We start from the raw sequence: 21,255 nt of genomic DNA on the forward strand, positions 1-21,255 counted from the left end.
TGATGTAATGTAGAAATAAGAGCATTTCATACGAGGTAGAGGCTGGATCTGCTTGATAGCCTGTCCCTATCTACAAAAAACAGGGAAGAATGGATGTAAACATCACAATACAGCTCTTAATACCCTGTGATAATTAAAGCTGAAGCAGTTCTGCACAGACTCCATGTTTACAACAGGTAAGAACGGAAAAGCAGCAAAAGAAATGAGCACCCCATGAAACACTGATTAAGAGAATGGTCAGACCCCTCTTTATTTATTCTGTATGGGTCACGTGTTTCTCTCCAGGCAGGAAGGCTTCCAAAAGTGAAACGCACCTCGTGTGTGTCCTCAGTGACACAACGGCTACGTGGAACGCTCAGGAAGTATCCATGGTTTGTACGGTTTCATCCACCACCTCAATCTCCAGGTGTGCTACGTTCTCTGTGAGAACAGCAGTAGTTCCTCTCTCACACTTGTATCTGCCATACCTGGTAAGCAAAAGCAGGAGGGTTAATCTGGGAGATGGTACTGCCTAGGCAAACTCATTTAAAAGGCCAGAACTAATAAGCTGCCCATTACAAGGAAGTTTCTTGTGGTAGTCTAAAGTGAGTGAGGTGCTGTGGTTAATGCAGAATCTAAACCGATGGCAACAACTGATTCAGCTAACCTAGCATTTCTAAAACATGCATCACCTTTAAACAAATAAGCTGGATTTCATTGTAGGACGGGCTAGTCTTGCTGTATAACCTTGCTCAAAGAAAAAGCAAATATTTAACTGTTTTCTTTTCAGCTCTAGATTAATTTTACCACTGTATTAACTTTGGGTTTCTGTGCTAAACACAGCATTTAACACAAAGACAGCCTGTAATCAAGCCATGTGTCAGAAACGTTGCTGCATCTGACATAGCATGGCATGGCACAGCAGAAGCCATATCTCACTTTGAAGGTTTAACTCATCAACCTGCTCAGGTTATCTTATCATCACTGCTCAGAACAGTGATGCACGTGTTAACTTATCATCACTGCTCAGAACAGTGATGCACGTGAATCTGTACGGTAAGAAATACAATGGGTTTTTTATTAGAGCAGCACATCGTGGCTTTGGCCACAGCGTCTGCTTTAAAAAGAAGGGAAAAGGGATTTAAATGAACTCTACTATTTGGCAGTAGAAGAGTAGGGAGGAGTTGCACAAGTTATTGCAAAACCTTCATGTGCAACATGTACTTTTATGTTAAGTGCCTGGGGGCTGCGCTTTCACTGATGAGGCAATACACCAAACAGAACCTGAGCAGCCAGAGGTAAATATTGTCAGCTCTGCTAACAGTCACAGTTTGTTCACTTCAGAATTCCAGCACTTCTCAACCCTGAACATTCTCAGTGTTGCAAACCCATATTATGTATTTAAACGAAACCTTGGTTCCCAACAAGTTCAACAGCAGGTATTTGTGTTAATAATATTCAGGATCCAAAATAACTGTCTTAAGGAAACAAGTCACAGAATGATGGCATTGCAATAAATATGGGAAATCAGCACTGAGAACTGAAGAGCAGGGAGTGGGTGAGCCTCTGCTCAGTCCCACATGTGAAACTTTATTCTCAGGCTGCCTGAAATTCCAAAGGCAGTTACTCAGTGTGGTAAAGAACTGCCAGGTAGGCAGCTAATTTCTTTCACTGACCTGTAGATGCCACCAACTCTCTGCTCACCTGCCCAATGCAGCCACTAGTTTTGTTTTCTTCGTTAGCTGAAATTCAGCACACTGATGTAGCAGGTACTGACTGCCCCCAGAATTCAGCATTGTGGGAAATAGGAACTGCTGGGAACAGCCTTGGATAATATTCAGCTCCACAAATACTCACCTTTCACCTTTTCTGTTGGCCACGTCATACGGACGGATAAAATCCAACTTGTTCTTGCTTATAACACAGATATCTATGTTACTGCCAGAGCCCAGATCATTGTATATGCCAGCTGCAATGGCATCCCTCACAAGCTGTTTGGCTTCTTCTTCCTGGACAAGTTAAGAAAGCTGTCATTGCACAAGTGTTGGCACTTCACAGAAATGTTTGTCCATGTGACAGAGGAAGCTGTGAGCTCTCACAATAAGTGAGACAAGTACTGCAGAGCATCAACAACAGCACACTGAGCAGCAGGCTGCCTTCCTCCTGCTCACCATCCACCTCTTCCCCCTTTACAATGGACATTAATAGTTCAGCAAAGACAGCTGAGGAAACAAGGCTTTTGTCTCAATGGAGAAATTAAATTGCGTGGGTTTTATTATCAGGGCTTCTGTACACATGTACAGGCTCCCTGTAGTGCCCCCTGTAAAAGCTGCATACAAGGTAAAGACCCACATTATTAGTTCAGTTATTGCCTTTCCCAGGTAGGGACAATTTAATCCTTCTTTATAGTACCTTTTTAATTTAAGTTACTTTATAGTAATATAATTATTGGTATGATTGCAGAATATAGCGTGGTTTTCAAAACACATCCTGCTCATCCTAACAGTAACTGCTGCAGGCAGCTCCAGTCTGGACTGCAGCCAGTAGTTCAAATTCCAATCCTGAAAACGAGTGCAGAGAATTTAAAGGCAGGTGCTGACTGAAACCACGCACAAATCTGCAAGGTTCCCATTCCGACAGGTTTGTATCAGCTGCTTTCTTGTAGAAGTGCAACCAGGCGGCAGCCAAAGTGTGCGTGCTGGGTTGTTACCATTCCTAGTTGTCACTGTTCAGAAGCTGACTCCATAGTCTGGAACAGGACAGAACCTGTTAGACAGTCACATCCAGGTTAATGTCCTGCACAAGGAAGTATTTCAAACTATCAGAAGCGAGTTACAATGTTACTGCAGAGCTGTGGTCACTTCCCCCATCCCCAAGGGCCTCAGACAGACAAGTTCTAACACTCCCCATAAGCTCCTTTCAAGCCCAGGCTGTTCCAGCTGCACTGGCTCCCTCTACAGCTCCCAAGGAGGTTTTTTATTTCAAAAGTGACTTGCTGAAAGTCATAGGTCAGACCCAGCGCTATTCAAAACTGCCTGGTAGAGCTAGTACAGCCTTAATTTTACACTATATGCGAGGACAGCAAAGCACAAGGAAATGCTGCAAAACCACCTTCCTATGGCATCCATTTGGCTGCCACCAAAGCGCTGTTCAGCCGCATGCAGGCAGCCCACCATATCACTGCACCTGCAGCTCAGTGCCCAGCAGCACCCTGGGGTTGGGGCAGGGGGCTCAGGGCCTGGATGTGCCTCCATCCCATGCTGCAGCCCCACTGCCCTCAGCAGCTCCTGAGCACCAGAACACAGCACACTCAGGACACTGCACACTCAGGACACAGCACATTCAGGACACAGCACACTCACTGCCCTGGCGCAGCTTCTCTCCTGTACACCTAAGGGACACAGTGACAGGCCACATGCAAAACATGCACATCCCCTGTGTGCAGCAGGGAGACTGAACACAGCCCACAAGCGCAGAGGTCTGGCCCCAGCTTTACCCCATCAGGTACCACACAGCCCCATGCACAAACACATTGGGGACATCATCTGCCATCAGCACAGAGCAGCACAGCAGCTATCCTGCAATCACAAGCACAGCTCCTCCATCTGCCTCCAGCTGAAGGCCTCCGCTCCATGCAGAGCAGTGGTGTCAGGGCACAGAGCCATGGGGCACCCAGCCGGCTCAGCCTCAGCACCAACCACTGCCAGCACATACCTGCATTCTGCACCAGTCGCTATGCAGGAACATTAATAGCAGCAGTGCTCCTCTGACAGCTTCATTAAGGTACTGGCCAGCAGTGGGAAGACTACAGAAATAGCATCTGTTTCTATCAGCCCTGCTCTTCAAACACCAACCACCTCCAGCACCAGGCTGCACTTCCAGCTGCACCAACACAACGTGCTGGAGAAACTGCTCCTGCAGGACAGCTCTGTGCAGCACAACTCAGAGCACTTTGGTGCTACAGCACGAGCACAGCTCCATGCAATGAAGTGGCTGCAAATTCATTTTTAGAATTAACTGAGGGCAGAGCTGGAATCATGCTATGCTGTTCTATGTGCTTAGCGTGTGAGAGGCACCACAGCTCAGGCAAAGCGCAGCAGGATGGTGGGCGCTTCTTCCCCCTTTAATTGTAATTCAGTCTTTTCTTAGGACATAAAATCTTGCAGAGTCATCTGGCTGCATTTTGTTCTCCTTTTTAGAACGTGCTGTCAGTCTGCTGTTATCAAAATAGTCCCAAAGTGACGGCTGCAGTCAGCACAGCTCAGCTGTCCCTACGCTGCGGCTCTGCCACGGTGCACAGCCCAAAATGTCACCTCAGCTCTTTGATCTGATGGAGTGCTGCCCAGCTCATGAACCCGGAGTAATTGTAATTATAGAAAAACCTGCCACAGAGCTGCTTACTCTTCCTCCCCTGTCCATGACTTAGAAAGATGACCAGAATAGCCACAAGAGGGAAAAAATAAGACATCCTTGATAGAGTTCCTGCATACAAAGTTGCAGCAAAGATTGCTGCTTTATGGCTGAAAATAGGGGGTTCTTGGGAAAAGTGCTGACACAGTCCTGAGGACGAGGGCAGGAAGGAGTCACTGTAATAATTAATCTTAAAAAACCCTAAAAGTTCAGAGTATATAAAAGGAGCACTTCCTACTTTACGGCTGCAAAGACCTAAAGCTAACTGGGAATATCATTCTCTCGGGTCCATGCTGCTTCTTAAATGAGATTACAGCAAGAGTGATGTACTGCAGCAGCAGTCAGTGGTGACAAGCAGCGCTTTATAGAGCTATCTGTTTGTCTCCATCACTGCATCACACAATGTGTCCCAGGACTCCAATGTGCAGCTCCATTTACCACTCCATGACAAACGGGCAGCACTTGTAAAAGGCGCAAAGAGGTCCAGATCAGCCATGTAATGGTCACCACAGATGCACCGCAGTACTTGAGGGGGAAAAGCAGACCCCAAGTTCATTAAACTGACCAGTAATGGATCTCTCAAAGCGTGTCTTAGGAATAGCACAGTAAAGGCTAAAATAAATAACTCAGCGTGGAAGGCCAATCTGAAACGGTGTTTGATAAATTATTTATAACACAGACAATTGTCTGCATTTAATATTGGAGCCACTGGTAGCATCTTTAAAAGATGATTTATGTGTTGTAATGCCATTAAGCTTTATATGGGCCCACTGCTAGCCATAAAGTCTGCTGAGATTTAGAGAATGAGTTTTAAACTGTCACTGCAGCATCATAGTAGATAGAGACTGTATTAAATCTTTACTTTAAACCTGTTATCTGGAGAGTTGCATTTTGTAGACGCTCAGGAGCTGATGGATTACCTCTCCACTGCTGCGACGGCGCAAGTCCCAAACAGCACCAATAAGGAACTTTTACACATTACTCTTGTATATGACTTGAATCAAGTTTCTCCACTCACTTAAGCAATTTCCAGGTTTCAGTTACTACAGGAACAGACCCAGATGTGGGTATTTCTACCTCACGTTACTGCAGCCTGCGCCAGCTCTGACACAACTTAATCACTGCCTACAGCAGCTGCACTGCTTCACCAGCAGCGTTTCTGTAACTTCACAAGTCACACAAGGCATCTTCTCCTGATTTAAATCTGCAGAAAGCATTTTTCAAGAAGATTCTTACCAAAAACAAACGAGTGCCTTCTGTGGGTCACCAGCATCCTCTGGGCTCCCCAGCACTAAACCTCATCAAGAATGTGAAATATCAGTACGCAGTGAATAGGAGCACACGGTGAATATCACAGGGTACAAAAAAAAAAAAAAAGCCATTCTAAAAACTGACTTTTACACCAGAATGAAATTTGTTTGGATTCTATCACGTAGGAATTTCATCCTACTTAAAGGAAGAGTCCTCTGGGTTGGCAGGCTGGAAGAGAAGGGGAAGAAATCAGAAGCTCAGGGAAGGACCGAGATGGTTAAAAATAAATACACATAAATAAAAAATCTATAGAGAAGTGATGGGAGTTGAAGGGTGGAAATGCGATACCTCTTGAAGGACATAAGCACCTGCAGAAGCATAATTAGAGTTCGGAAGAGTAATCGGCAGGCTGCAGCATGTGAGAGGATGTACAAGTCTGTCTGGAGGGAGGAATTGTGGTGGAGATCAATACATAACTGGAAGCGATGCTAAAATCTGTGCTAACTCCAAAGAGGGAACAGAACTGAGAAGAAAAGCACTTTGCTTTCTTACTTGTAAGGAAACACCAAGAGTCCTCTCAGTGAGAACAGATTTGTTCTGAGCTGGAACGGGCTGGGATGTGTCCCTTCAGCCAGGCAGGTTTCACACATCTTCCCCACAAAGCAGGGGGAAGTGATGTGCAGTGCCAAGCAGCACCTCGAAAGCAGCTGAATTACAAAGTTTGTTTCATGAATGTGTTTTGCAAAAACAGACAATCGAAACAGCTTGCTTTCCCTTCATCCCCGTGAGTGAACACAAACTGGAAGCAGTCTGTCCTTCAGCCGCTCCCTACTCCTTCCACGTCATCTTTCATTGGGTGTCTGGTAAGCCACAAAGCAAGGCAGAGGTGTTGTGAAAACCAGAGTCTTAAGAAAGATGTGCCTTCAAATATCATCCATAGGAGCATTCAGTGCTACTCAGCAGCTGTTAAAGACCTGGAAGCTGCCCCATAAGCAGCCACACTGCTGCAGCCTGTGCTGAAGCGCAGCAATGGGTTGGGTGACCTGCACTGCAGCTGATGTGCTTTGCTGTGTGTAACACAGTTACATGTCACATGAAACATTTGCTTTCCTACCAGTTCTTAGTAAGAACTTTTCAAATAAAACATAAAGTCCTCAGTTACCACTTGCAGTAACTCCATTTTTTCCTGTTCCATCGGAGCAGCCGCCTGCAACGCACCGACTCATCACAGCTCCTCCTCCCTGCCACCGCACAGCACACCACTACAATAAACCACGTTAATATTTCATACCAGTGTGAAATATGCTGGAGTATCAATTCAACATCTGCTGTCTTTAGGGTACCGGCATCCCGCAGAGACACTTTCAATTTGTAATTGAGTTCTATACTGAATTAATCAGCAGTTTATCTTTTTTAGTAAAATAATGTCTTCCCCACTAACCTGGATTTACATTAACAATTTATGCCAAATTACCTGCCAAGGCAAAAAATGTATATGACTCGGAACTACTATTTGGTAGCACCAGTTCCTATATTTCATTCCTTACATGGAGATGTGCACAACCCCCAGCTCCAGCAGAACTGAATTAAATCACGAGCTCCTCTCACAGCCGCAGGATTTCTTTTAATGCTATTTCCAGACTCTGAAGTCAGAATTAATAAGACGACACGTTTAATCTATTGCTTATACTGGGGAGAAGCTCCTGGTTTCCAGGAAGGTGGTGCTCAGAACAAAACAAACTTGCCCCACAGTAACCAAGCATTAAATCCTGCCAGGCTGTGCTGCTGCACAATGCGCCCCAGGCTGCTCCACTGCCCTGCACTGCAGCCACCAAAGCCACCTCTTGAGCACAGCCGCCTACCAGCAGCACAGAGCAGCACCCTCACCTCCCTCCCAGCCAGGCTGTCCTCACTGCATGAGCAGCTCCACACCACCTGAAATATCATCCAGAGCACTCGGAGTCATCAGGCTCCAGCTCTGCAGCTGCAGGAGATACACAGATCCCAACAATTTAAGGTGGAACACCCGCTCCTGAAAAATGCATCAAAAATGATGACCTGTCCTGCATCCCCCCTCGGCAGTGAGATGATCTCCTGGCATGTAGCCCCGTTTCTGACTTGCTTATCTATGCTATTGTGTGCAAAGCTGAAGTATTACTTCGCAGAGGTGAAGCAATGGCTGCCCTTGGTCATGCAGCAAGGCCCAATTTCAACCAAGGCAAGATGTGTTTATCTTGAGCCTGTAAATGGAGAAGCAGAGGAACATGCTTCAGCACTCTGCTGGTACCAGATGGATCCCCTCAGCTGATTTCTGCACAGAAATTGTACTTTGATATACTCAAAAGGAAGATCTCTAAACATGTCTTCACTGACTTCAGCCATTTCAGAGCCTGCCCAGCTATGAAGTGGTACAGAAAGTTTGAAATCCAACAGAGAGTGAGAACAGAACCGACTGTCTGACATGCCACACAGAAACTGAGTGGGCATACAGTAATTTTAATCCAAGAAACAGCACTAAAAGCCACTGCTTCCCATCCTTCTGACCGCAGTAACCCTGATGTTTACCCCTGGAAATGCAGGTGTCCCAAGGAGAAAGTAACACAGGTACACTTGGACAGCAACAAACCCCATTCCAGAGAGCTCCATCAGCACAAGGCAGTGGAGATGTGCTGCTAACCATCTCCATTACTGTCGCTGCTAATGGAATAAGCAGATATACAGAGCACATAAATACTAAGTACTTATTTTTGTTCACAGAATCAGTTTCTTTCCCCCCCCCATTTCCTTAATCTTTGTGTTTGACACCAATAGGGGTTCAAGTATCCCAGGCAGGATCTCCAGCTTACCTCCCAGAGCCTGGCTTGATCCCTATTGTCTGCTGCCTGAGTTCAGCCAACAAACCTCCCAGCAAGCGGTCACCTTCCAGAGTCATTAAAGCTGGCGGTGTCAGCTGGTGGGATTAGCCTGCAGCCCGCACACCTGAGCCCTGTGGTGGGACACAGGCATTCTGATCACCATCACTAATGAACACAGCATTCATATGCAGCTTGTCATTGCTCTTGAGCCTCGAATCACACAGATGCAGCCTAAATAAGACTGATGAGACAACTATTGTTGGAGATCAGAGAGTTCTGACAGTTTCCAAAAATAGCTTGGTGTTATTGCCAGTAGTTAATAAATGCAAACAATGCCATCGTACCAAGGGGCAGCAGGAAATACAACACAACGATCTGTATGTCACCTGTTTAAAAACGGAAGAAAATGACACATTTTTATAAGATTTTGTATGTCTGATGCTTAACTTCTGTAAAATAAATATGTGATATGTAGTGAATGTGGTGAAATCAGAACCTCTGTGGCCTTCCCTCTGGTACAGCACAGGCCTTTGGTGCAGAGCCTGGAGAAAGGCATCCTTTGCATCACAGCTCTGTCATGGGGACACTGCACTGCCCTCGCACCCCTCAATCACAACAGCCATGCCAGGAACAAAGCTGGGCCAGGAGAGCCGGGCCTATGCACTGTACAGCCAGAGCACTTCCAACCCACAATATCCCTGTGAGCACACCTACTGTGACAGACACAGCTGCTACCTCTGACCGCTCATCGCTTCTCCCACAGAGGGTTACCCAAATCTGCCAGCTGACCTGCTCCAAGGGCTGCTCCCCAACCTGTCTTTGTCAAAACCAAACACGTTAGCAAAGGTAGAATCATCAAATCGGGCCAGCAGATGAAAAAGCACAAGCTGCAGAACATGGTCACTTTTCCAGGCAGCACAGGTGCAATGGCTGAGCCACAGCAGCAGCACCACCCCATTAAATCTCCTCCCACCCTCCAGAGGCTTCTGACTTTCACTCATCACCTCTTAATGCCACGCTAAAAAAAAAGGTATCTTAAATGACTGTAAATATAATCTCATATCTTTGCAGCAACCTGCCTTAGTTACAAATATCTACCAGGCTCCACCTCCATCTATTTTCCCCATCTCTTTTGTGCCCATGAACTCATCACAACAAGGTGTACCTCTTTGCTCTGCAACAGCACTGCTTTCTGTAGCTTCTTCCCCCTCTCTTCCTTTTAGATCTTATTGCTGACCTGGCTGTTCAGTTGAAACACAGCAAAGGAAGGCAGCAGCAGACTGTTCCACACAGAGCTCCAGTCCATGGTGACCACACAGCCTCACCATAAGTCCAGGAATTCTTCCACAGACCAAAATTGCTCCTTCCCCAAAAAGCCAAACACCAGGATAGAATACACTATGCCCCCCAGTTTCCCCAGGAATTCAACAACAACAATGCAAACAAAGCCTAAATTCCAGCATCTACCACCACAGAAGGAGTTTTCCCCTGGATCATGATGGTTGCCATATTTCCTCACTGCTGTTCAGCACCGGAAGGCATGAATGCATTTGCAAACTCTGACTGAGGTTTAAAAACCATGCGGCCACTCTCCTGAAAGAAAAACTGGCTGTAACGAAAGATCTGAGCTCAAACCACTCTATTAGATGTGCTGTTCTTCCACTTATGTTTTTTAAAGCAGACCTATAGCTGCCCACATGACAGATTAATATTGTTCCACAGTAGTTAGGTGCTTGGCATTACATTTTTGAAGCATCTACAGGCCTTCAGGGCTGAAAGTGTTCACATCTTCAGCAATCTATAATGGTTCCTCTAGAGGCCAGCACTTGCTTCATAATGAAACATGCCTCCATAAATCAGTCTGCAGAAGTGGCACTTGTGTACGTCACCATCCATCTTAGCAGTTTCTCTGAAGGATGTTGGGTAAAGATCATCTCCCTGCATTGCAACCAGGGAAAGGACCATCACAGCTGGCACTGATAAAGCATGTGCTACTTAAATCTGAAGACACACTAAGTCTGTGGAAAAAAAACACATCCTGCTGGTGTTAGCATGCCTCAGGCGGTGGTAGAAGCTTCAGCAACTCATCTTCAAAAGGCAGAGAGCCAGAGCTCCAGAAACCTGCAAAAATTGGCTAAGCCTGCAGTCTTTTTTTTTTTTTCCTTTTTTTTTTTTTTTCTCCCCCCTTTTCTTTAAGTTGAGAATCTTCAAAGTCTCCGATTCTAACTGTAGGGCACAGCAGCTGCCACTGCAGATTTGATCCTCTCAGCTTTTGGCAGCTCTCAACTTGAAATTCTAGCAAAAGAATTTTTCAAGTTGCTATTATTGCCTGTCACGGATTTATAAATATTGTGCACTATCTGCTGTGGCACGGCTCTCATGGGACACCAGTGCATGCCAAAAGCATAACAGAATGAAAAACAGTTCCTATTCTTCAAATAAATGCTAATTTTTTTTTAACTGCGCTCACACGATGTGTTTGGTGATCAGCTTCAATAGTACGGAATATATATCAGAGGGAAAAAAGCTGATTGTCTTTTCCAGTAGTATTCAGCTGCTACTTTCATTAAGCTTGTTTAATTACATTCCAGATGCTAATTTGCAAGTCGATACCAGAGGGTGCAGGACAGTTTGCCTTTGAATCATGTTTCTGTGATGTGATGGTCTTGCAGCACACCACTCCCCTCCAGTAGCCCCAGCAAGATATTCTGACAATTAGCACACAAGAAAGCAGCATTGATCTCGGCAGAAAAATACTACTCCTCCATCCACTGCACTAAATTAATCTCCAGGAATTTGAAGTTCCTCGTCGTTGCCATTTCACAGCAAATTTTATATAGAATACACAGCGTACTTCAGATTTAATTTCAACTGAAATACCAAACATTCGGGTATGTTACTGAGAAAAATACATTGGGCACAAAAGGTGAATATTTGAAGATGGCAGCCACAACACGAAGAGATGCTGAAGAACAGGGCTGGATTCGACAACCTGATACTGCACTGGTGTGGATATTCAGATTATTACACTGTTATCAGACAACAGAATGTTGGATGAAAACAAAGGAAGGGTTAAGGTGCTCCCAGATATCTAAATATCTGCTTCAACAAACTGGTACGCTGCGTTTCTATGCGCCTGTTTTAGCAGTGAGTATCTGTTGCCATTTACGGTTGCGTATGAAGACAATTTAATTAGAATGACCTTTCTAAGTAGGAAAAGTTGGAAATTTACCAATTTTTGGTGCCTTTTTTGGTTGCTCTTACACAAAGAATGACTTAAAATACAAGCTCGAGAAGTAGCTGAGGGTGAGGAAAGATTTTCAGTTCCATCACACAGCTCTCTGACATTTGTGTCTCTGAAAGGGGTTTATTATGCTGTAGCTGTTGATTCCAAAGATTTCGTCCCTGTTTTCAGTATGAATAGCACACACGTGCCAACTGCGCAGTCACACAAGAGGCTGGAAAAGAGACTGTGCTGTTCCCACAGCAGTAGAAGAGCAGGAAGTCCACACCCAGTAGTCCCTCCTGTCATGCACCTACTGCAGTGCTGCATGGCAGAAGATCCGTGAGCACCCATTAAAAGATAACCATTTTTTGGACAGCATTTATGAATACCCTGAAGGCCAGAAGTCTGGTCTCTACAGATCTTACCTAAGATACTGAGGAAACACAGACATCATCTTACTGCACTTTGGTAGTCATGTGCACCTACAGCTGTTTCAGACAGAGCGCAGGGCCACATCTGGGAAGAACCAAACAACTCCTTGCTGCTGAATCTTCACCAGTTCTGCCACTGGAAAACTGCCCGACCAACACGAACGTCTTCCAGGTTTGATCAATATCATCAGCAAAAACACAACTCACAACCTTGCAAATCTCCCACTGACCAGTTCTTGGGTAGACAGGAAAAGTAAGAAAGCAGCTGCTAGTTCTGCATTCATAACCTGATTAACACAAAATCTAATGGGTTTCCTACACCACTTGAACACTTTGTTGATTTACACTCATGCATTCTTTGTTTTTAAGCATTAAAAAACAAGAGACTGACCGATGGCCAACAGAAAAACAGCAAGACTGACCATGCAAAGGTCGTTCAACTCCTGAAGTCGATTTCAAGCTTTCATCTACATTAAAATCACACAAGCTTTTCCATTCATAGATCTGAGAAAAATTATTTGTTTCTTAAAATCCACTTCACCCCAACTTTTTTTTTTTTACAGCTCTGCAGTAAGTGGAAATCCATACATCAAAATGCTAAAGCAGACCTTTTTTTATAGCTTCAAACCTCTTCAATTCTTAACAGCAAGTATTACCCAGAAAGAAACACTTGTTTTAATAACATTTCTTACCTCCATGTCCGGTTTGTATTTATCTTCAAAAACTGCCATAGCTGCCAGTGAGCCAGAACCTGCAGCAACACAAGTGGGACATTTATTTAGGCAATGTATTGATACCATATTTAGACACAGGAGTTTGGTTCTCTTTGTTTATTTGGTAGGTTTTTAAAGGAAAAGCTGACAAACAGTAGTACATGTAATCAAAGCCTACCCACACAGCGACCTGCTGCACCCAACCAACCTCCACAGCTCCCAGCACACACAACCTGCCATGTTCCCAGTGGTTCCTGCCCAGCTCTGCTCCCATCGCTCCGTGCCATCCCTTTTACTGTTAGCACTGACAGACCAGATGGCAGAGATGAGAACAGGAGTCCGGTGCTACTGCTGTACAACACCGCAGCAGAGCCCGTCTGCACCCGCAGCACTCAATGGCACATGTTACAAGCACACTTTCTATAAATTAATACAAAAAGCAGAACAATACAGTTTGGAACTGTAAACCTGCTTTGTTCAGAACCTTCAGGAAGAGCTCTCGTCTGTCTGCAGCCCTCAACATATTTCAGCGCGCTACTTTTGGGGAGCGCACAAAGTTAGCTGCCATTTTTTACTCCAATTAGAAGATTTTTTGGCATTTATTACTTTTTAACTTGTTTTGCATACTGCTATCTGTTTAGCTGGGTCACAGAGAACGCCGTATTTTCTATTTAAAATGATTTGTGTATATCGCTTGACCACCTCAATGGTTTAGTGAAAGAAAAAGGCAGCGATTAAACAGTTTCAAATGAGGTGTCCTGCTGATTTTATCAAGTCTGCTGAATGTATAATGAAAAAGGAGAAGCTGACAGCGACACTGTTGAGAAAATACAGACTACCTTATCTGAACCATTTAAGGAGGTCCAATTATAGATCAAATTTAAAGGGTAGAAACAGCAGATTTACAGACACAAATCAATGAACATGGTAATCCCAATGAATATGACAGATATTCCTGTTACAGAATATTGCTGTGGTTGAGGATCATTACCTTTACAGTACCAAATACATCACATCTAAAAGCAGTAGGACGCTCCAAGTGTGTACTTGTATTACAGGCAATGACTATTCATTCACACCTCGGAGCAATACGTGACTCCTTTTTTTAAATGCTGAAGCTGGGAATAAAAAGGATTTTTAAGCAGGTAATAGCAGAAATGAACTGCTTATAAAAACAGCTGATATCACAGAACAAACCGCCAAATAAAAGGCTTGTACCAATCCCTGCAACGAGTGCAGAATGAGGTACGTTCCAGAACAAACATGGACTTAAAACATGATTCTTTCTGCAGAATAACATAGGAATATCTCTAACAAAAGGGAAGAAGGGTTCTGAGACCAGGTTTCAATTTTAAGACCATACTCCTAAGGCACCCTGCTGAAGGCCTACCATCAGCAGAAGGGAAAACCCTGGAACCAGAACACAAACACCACCCTCAGATAAGGCGTCTTTGAAACTGTAAAGCCTAAAACATTTTGCCAGAATGAAAACCTAACAGAAATTGGCTGACAAATTTCTACACTGAGAGCACTGAGCAATGGTCTTCATTTCTTAAGACTTGCAGTGTCTAATAAGCCAACCAACAATGGAATGCTTCAACAATTCCATAAATGGCACAGACTGGAGTTCTTCCTCCAACTCCTTTTTAAAAGCAGTTCACCAAAGAGCTGGTCAGAGCTCAGCAGGCTCCACGAGGAAGGGGAAAAGGAAAGCAGCTCCTCATGCTACGGTACATGAAATAACCATCACCATTTACTATCAACTTTAAAGAAACACAGACAGTCCCATAACAAAGGTTTCTTGAGAGCTGTCAAAAGTCTTAATTGTACCCACATGTAAACATCTACACCTAAAAATCCTTTTTCTCTACTGGTTACAAAGAGTAAGGGTAAGATAAAAAGCCCTAGCAGAAGCACCACAAAACACCTTCAGAAAGAAGAGATTTTTGTCATCTTGACCATCAGAACGGAAACTCTCTGTTACCAGCACCAGCTGTAACAACTGCCCTTTCAGAACCACAATACACATACACTCCTGAGTTCCTCCACCAAAACACATCTGCTGTTTGACAACAGCCATAGGAGCTGCTCTGAAGCACACTTACACCATACACCCACCTGTCACACCCTGGAAGCCCGGACCCAGCTGGCTGTGGGAACACAAGCAAAAGCACTGCACTGATTCAAAGGATTCCCTGTGCATACCTGCTCTGTGAGCTACACCTCTAGAAGAGGAATGCTTGGGAAGTATTAATCTAGCATCTAAAGATCTAGAAGCACTGACTGCTAAAAAAAAAAAAACAACCATAAAGAACTATACAAACTGGAATGCAAAGCTAAATCAAAGGCAAGTATTTTTCAGTCAAATAATCAGCACAAACAAGATGACTTATGAGACTGTACGAGTTTGTTTTGCTTCTTCAAGGAACGCTGGCAATTTATTAAGCGTCCACAACCGAGTCATTCAAACACCTCCTGTATTTGACTGAAAATGACTTTAAAAACCTCATCTGGAGTTCACACAAGGAGCTGTACCACTTCAGCATCCCATTTACAGGAATAGGGAGTTGTCGATACCTGCAGAACAAACAGCTGGCTCCTCCCATTGTGGTCTGCAGCCACCACAGTGTTCCCAGCCAGAGAACCAGGCCCATAGGCAGAACCTCCACCAGGAGAGCTCTCAGCGCTTAGCACAGCCCGTTTCCATCAGCCAGGACCTGCCTGCTCCCCTGGCAGAAGATGAGCACAGCCTGGAGAGAGCAGCATTTAGCACTCCTCATCCATCAGTGCCGGGGCTCCCTGACAAGGCACTTACTCACACGCACTCATTGCTATTCAATTTGCTGCTCACTCTGGGTAGAAACCTAGTGATCTCCACAGCCCCATCGATCGGGATCATTTTTCAGCCCGCTTCCCGGCCGAGGGGCCGTGGCTCAGCAGTGCTGCTTGCTCGGCAGGACAGCACTGCCAGTGCATGAAGAGCTGATTTATGAATATGGAGCACTGCCGGCACCAGGGGACTGCTTTCTGCCACCAGAGACTGCTGGAACATACTTACTGCTTCTGAAAGCTGAACTACAGACTTCAACTAGTTTAATTTTATGCATGCATTTCATTATGAGTCTTGGCCAGAAGCTTTCCTAGACAAGCCAAGCAATCAGACAATCTTGCATCGTTTGCTGAAATCCAATTTTGTCCTTTGTCAGCATAAACAGTTTAATTTGATGTTTTCACTCCTGAGTAAGCACTGAGTATCTTTTAAATATGCCTTGCAAGGAAGGACATCGCTTTATCCATCTACAAACATATTCCAGGCAAGATATTTATGCACATTAAAGACAAAAATCCAACACCTCAAAAACATCTTCTATTTAATTTCCAGAAAATAACTGTTCAAAGATACATATGCTGATTTAATAAAGCATCCTTACAACACTGGGGGAGGGGGTGAAATCACACTCTAAATAAACAGAAACACAGTTCTTATTCTGATCTTTGATTTGACCTTTGATACATTTTATGCCTCAGCTCCATCTTTCACTGATACAACACATAAGCAAATCTCCTTTCACTCAAACACACACAGCGTACCAGGAGCAGAAAGGTAAAGGACATCGTGCTGAGAAGGGCTTTGTGTGGGATCCTGCACAGAGGGAACGTGCAATCAGCAGGCGGATCTGGCACAGCTGACAGCAAACCAAAGCTAAAGCTGCAGTACAATTAATCCCATGAACGTCTGCTCCCTACCTAATTGAGCTTACTCTGTTACTTCAGGTTTTTTTGGGGAGGAACAGTCAGGATGTTCAGAAATACCACATTTTAAATCCTTTAAAACATAGGCACAAAAGTAACCACGTACATAACGGCAGCTGTGTGACTGTATTCAGCCAATTAACTGTTCGCAGTTGGCAGCTAAAAGTCCATTATGGTTTCACAGTTTTCTACAACATTGAGTATAAGGCAATTACAAAAATCAAAGATTAACACTTATTTTTTAAAATATATATTAGAGGCTAAACAATGGCATCACATAACGTGACTGTTACACGGGTTTTATTTGCCAAGGAAATAATTCACTAGTTCCTAAGGTAATGGCACCACCTATTGGTCTAGCACCACCTCTGCAGAATCACTGTAAATGAACCACAGTTCTCATTGCCATACAGTTAACTGCAACATTCTGTTTAACAGTTGTGGAATTTTAGCAGTTCAAAGACGTGGAAAGCTTTAATTAAAAGGCTGTGTGTCAAAAATAGCTTTGTTAACTTCCAGTATGGCAAGTTAATTCAGAGGCCACAGCCTCTCAAAACAGGTGCTACACTTACTGGTACATATAGGTTCACACCTGGCTGTCCCACACAAAAGCTCATTCTCTTCAACCTTTAAGAGATACATCGTGAGACACTTCTCTAAGCTTTGCTTTGCTTGTTTTCTGCTTTTCCCCATAAAAGAAAATACATTATGGACAGACCTGGTTTGTGCATACCAGAATCTCAGTGTTTCCTCTAAGCTTTCCCTCAGTTTTTAGCATACTAAGAAGTGATCTCAAAGGCATTCATTTTCAGAACACCTTCCCCTCTACGCAATGAGGAATATATTAAAGCTCCAATTAAAAAAATAATAATTAAAAAAAAAAAAAGATGACAAGGTTGATTGGTTTGTGTGCTTTTTCTAGCAGTTATGAAAGCTTTATGCACAAGAACTGTTACTGTTTGGTTTGGTTTTTCCTCACTCTCAGATCCCAAACTACTGGCAGTAATACCAAAAAAGGATCAGCACTGATGTGAAGGGATTCAACACCTGTATCCAACTATAGGCACCACAATGCTTCCTTAAGACAGACAACGTTATGTTTAAGTTGCAAGTAGGAATTTCTGGATCAACACACCAGCTCCTGCGAAGCAAACCTCTGCCCCTGGAATACGAGGACCACAGCTGAAGAGGAACACAGTATCTCCAAAGAAGACAAAGGAGCGACAGTTAGAAGCAAGGCAATCATGTAGATTAAAGAATGGTTTTGTTCTCAGGCTCTGAGGAAGCCATCGTTGCTATTCCTGTGCAAGGGGTGAAGACCACATGTTCAAGGAAATACTGAATCCCAAAGCTAACTAAAACACTGGTTATCTCTGGACAGCAAAGTAGAATGCTCAAGTCAGGAAGTCTTAATGCTCTTACACTGCAGTACAAAGGAGGCAGCACTTACCCATGGTAACATAAGGCAATTTGTCAGTGGATCCATGGGGATATATGCTGTATAGGTGAGGTCCAGTGACATCTACACCTCCTAAAACCAAGGCAGCACCGATGTAGCCTTGATACCTAGGAACAATGTTTACACATGAATCTGAGATAAAAGCAGTGTGGCTTTTTGTTTGTTTAAAAGCCATAATACACACATCTGAGAATTCCTCCATGCTTACACCAGACACACCACTGTACTAGAAAGACTGCTTTTCCTATCTGTGAGATTAACTAAGACGTGATTACTTCACCATCAATCAAAACAAGCACGCAGTGGACAAGCAAGAAGGCTGGCTGCTATGTCTGTGCCAACCAGGAGATAATTCCATTTTATAACATTACACGAAGTTCCTGCATCTGTGATTAAGTTTATAATTAGGGACTTTGAAGAAAACATATGCTCGCTTCCTCCACGAGATCTTCTTGGATGCTTTAGCTTTTTAACTCGCTGTGTCTTATGACACACTTAAGGCAAACTGCCCAGCAATGCAGCATCAAGCAACTACGATGAGTTATTAGAATCTATCTCTTTGAACATAGTTTTTGTGGAGTTTTGTTTGGTTTAGGCTTTATTTTTCTGGAGAGTCTCCCATAGCTTGAATAAACTGCAGGTGTACACACTTACTTCATTCTTCTCTTCCAATAGCATCTTTTACTATGAAAAACAGTATTAAAAACAGGATTGAAAAGCTTAAAGGTCTGGAGAACGTGCCCTCATTTAATGGCACGTTTTAAGTCACACTGCTGACAGAAGTACAACTGCCAGAATACAACAGTTTTCAACCAAGCAAACAAGCAGATAATTTTTCCTCAGGACAACAACAGCACAACTTCCAGTAATATTAATCAACACTTAACAGCTGCAGCACCAGTTCTCTAGAACACTGCAGGCTTTGTTTCTTTCATCTTGGTCCACATAACTATGAAGGAAAGAACAACTCTTAAATCTTTCCTAAAGTCTTGTTATGGAGGTTACACAGACGTGCCATCACAAGAACAAATCACAGCCAGGGGCCTTAACAGCATAGCTAATAAATAGGAGAGCACCTAGTCACCTGAAAAGCATTTGCTTTAGCATTCGATTTGCTGTGACCACACGTGGAAGTCGTCCGGTAGACAGCGCATGGAGCTCCAGATTGGAAGCAATCAGCTGAGTTGTCATCTCAGTGTCTGCAGCTGTGCCCGCACCACAACAGCTGGAAGTCATTACAGGTAAGCAAGTCATTACATGGTGAGCAAGGAAGCAAATAACCAGTCAGGGCCAAACTAGAGCCCTGGTTGTGTTATTCAACATGTTCAAGCTCTTTTCCTGCATGTTTTCCCTGAGTTATTCCAGCTCATTCCACACCCATAACTGCTTTGTTTTTCTCCTCTGCTGCCCCATGGCAGAATTTGCACTTTCTGAACCACTTTCCCTCGCTGCAAACCTGAGGAAACCAATATCCCACTCAGCCAATACTTGCAGAGTATGAAGCGAAACGCAAGTGAAAGGCCAAACAACGAGCAGCCCATTCTAATAAACATAAATCAACGTCTTAAAGTACACCTCAGTATCTGCTGCCGGCAAAGCACACAGCTAAAGACCCCATCCATTACCAACACCATCACACCACAAACACCTGCGATACTCACTAGATGTTGGAAGAAATGTAATGTATCTTCGAGCAATTCTTGTCAGCGACCACCATCCCTTCGGTCGCCCTCGTGTCGGCTCCCAGGACCACGCCATCCTGCCAGAAGAGAACTAGGCCTCAGCCCGGCCCCGCACCGCCCCACAGCCCTCCACACCGCCCGCCCCGCCCCGGCTCCGCGGCCCTCGCTCCCCCCGCCGCTCACCTTGAAGACGATCCCCGCGATGGTGGTGCCCGTCTTGCGGGCCGCGGGCAGTCGCTGCCCCTTCTGCCCGAGCTCGGCCTCCAGGAGCGAGTTCCTGCAACGCAAGGAGAGCCGCGCCACGTGTGAGCCCCGCGCCACGTGTGAGCCCCGCGCCACGTTGTGAGCCCCGCGTCCCGCCCGGCCCGCAACTCACCGAGCGCAGTTGTCGAAGCTGAACCCGCCGCTCGGGGCCCGCAGCACCGACACCGCCGCCATCTCCGCGCTGCTCCGTCACGGTCGCAACAAGCGCTTCCGGGGCGGCCACCTGCGCGCGCAGCGGGGCCGGGCCGGGACTTTCTAATTAGGTCTTGTGAAGAATCTACAATAATAAATGAAAGTGCAAAGCTACCTAAAGTGACTGAGCTTTTCATGTAATGTCTGCTTTCCCCTCTGGTGTTCTGGGGATGATTCTTTTGGCATAGGCTACATCAGGCAGTGTCCCACACATGGTTGCATTGGCTCTGCGTGGTGTGGGCCAGGCTGCCTGGTTTGAGGCAGTGCACCATGTATTGAAAGCACTGACTCCTACGGGCTGCAGAAGAACACCCTGAAGATGAGCACACAAAGAACCTGCAGGTCGCACTCCCTTCTCCCCCTTCACTCAACCCCTGGGTAACTGAAGTTCCCATTTTTCTGCACACTGCTTTGGCTGGGAAACTGTCTGAGAGAAGGAATATCCCGTTGCCAGATGCTCTTTTTTTAATTCTAACACAGTTGTTTTTCTCTTCACTTGATAAAGTTAAAATAAATAGTCTCTGGGGTGAATTACAGGCATCAAAATTGGATTGGCATACAAACTGTGGAGCAGTTGGTTGTTGAGAGTCTGGGGAAAAGGAAACAGCAGATTTTAGCTAGAGGGGACAACAGCTTTATTTCCCTCTTGGTCCCTGACAACCAAGCAGATGTCCTACAATTATTGTTTTACCTTCTAGTAATGCAGTGTCTTTTCCTATCCTCCCAGGTATGCGGCTGGTTCTCCTGCAGATGTGCAGGTAGGGCTCTGATCTCATTCTAAGCTGTCTCGGTGCACCACGAGCTCCATCTATTGCTGGTTAACACTGGCTGAGATTCAGATAAACACTTGTTTCTCCCTCTCATCCTGACACAATACCTGTTTCCAGTCCCACATATGTAGGTAAAACTGATCTTAAGAATGTTTTCTGAACACCTCATGTAGGCTTTTTCGTACCTGTTGTTTTGCAATCTTTGATGCCTTTCACTGTATACACAAATGACTTACATGAGTTTTCTATAGTCCTCCAGAGACCTCCATG

At 44.7% G+C, this 21,255-nt stretch overlaps 1 protein-coding gene across 1 annotated transcript; it reads right to left on the reverse strand.

The window, feature by feature from the left end:
* Nucleotides 1-225: 225 nt before the first annotated feature.
* Nucleotides 226-20,266, reverse strand: PSMB7 (proteasome 20S subunit beta 7). Its single transcript, XM_015879439.1, has 8 exons — nt 20,136-20,266; nt 19,943-20,036; nt 19,739-19,836; nt 19,162-19,302; nt 18,069-18,184; nt 12,845-12,903; nt 1,837-1,988; nt 226-467 (listed from the first exon to the last, which is right to left on the reverse strand). Exons 1-8 carry the CDS (start codon nt 20,195-20,197, stop codon nt 356-358), a joined length of 834 nt encoding a protein of 277 aa, XP_015734925.1. The 5' UTR covers nt 20,198-20,266; the 3' UTR covers nt 226-355.
* Nucleotides 20,267-21,255: the final 989 nt, after the last annotated feature.

Source organism: Coturnix japonica, chromosome 17, assembly GCF_001577835.2.
Source record: "Coturnix japonica isolate 7356 chromosome 17, Coturnix japonica 2.1, whole genome shotgun sequence".
Classification (NCBI taxonomy): Eukaryota; Metazoa; Chordata; class Aves; order Galliformes; family Phasianidae; genus Coturnix; species Coturnix japonica.

Bases quoted from the DNA above. Each gene is read 5' to 3' on its own strand.
- PSMB7 (XM_015879439.1), bottom strand. From the start codon at position 20,197: ATGGCGGCGGTGTCGGTGCTGCGGGCCCCGAGCGGCGGGTTCAGCTTC. The intron at 20,037-20,135 runs GTGAGTTGCGGG...CTTGCGTTGCAG, and splicing joins AGCTTCGACAACTGCGCTCG to GAACTCGCTCCTGGAGGCCG. The intron at 19,837-19,942 runs GTGAGCGGCGGG...CTCTTCTGGCAG, and splicing joins TCGCGGGGATCGTCTTCAAG to GATGGCGTGGTCCTGGGAGC.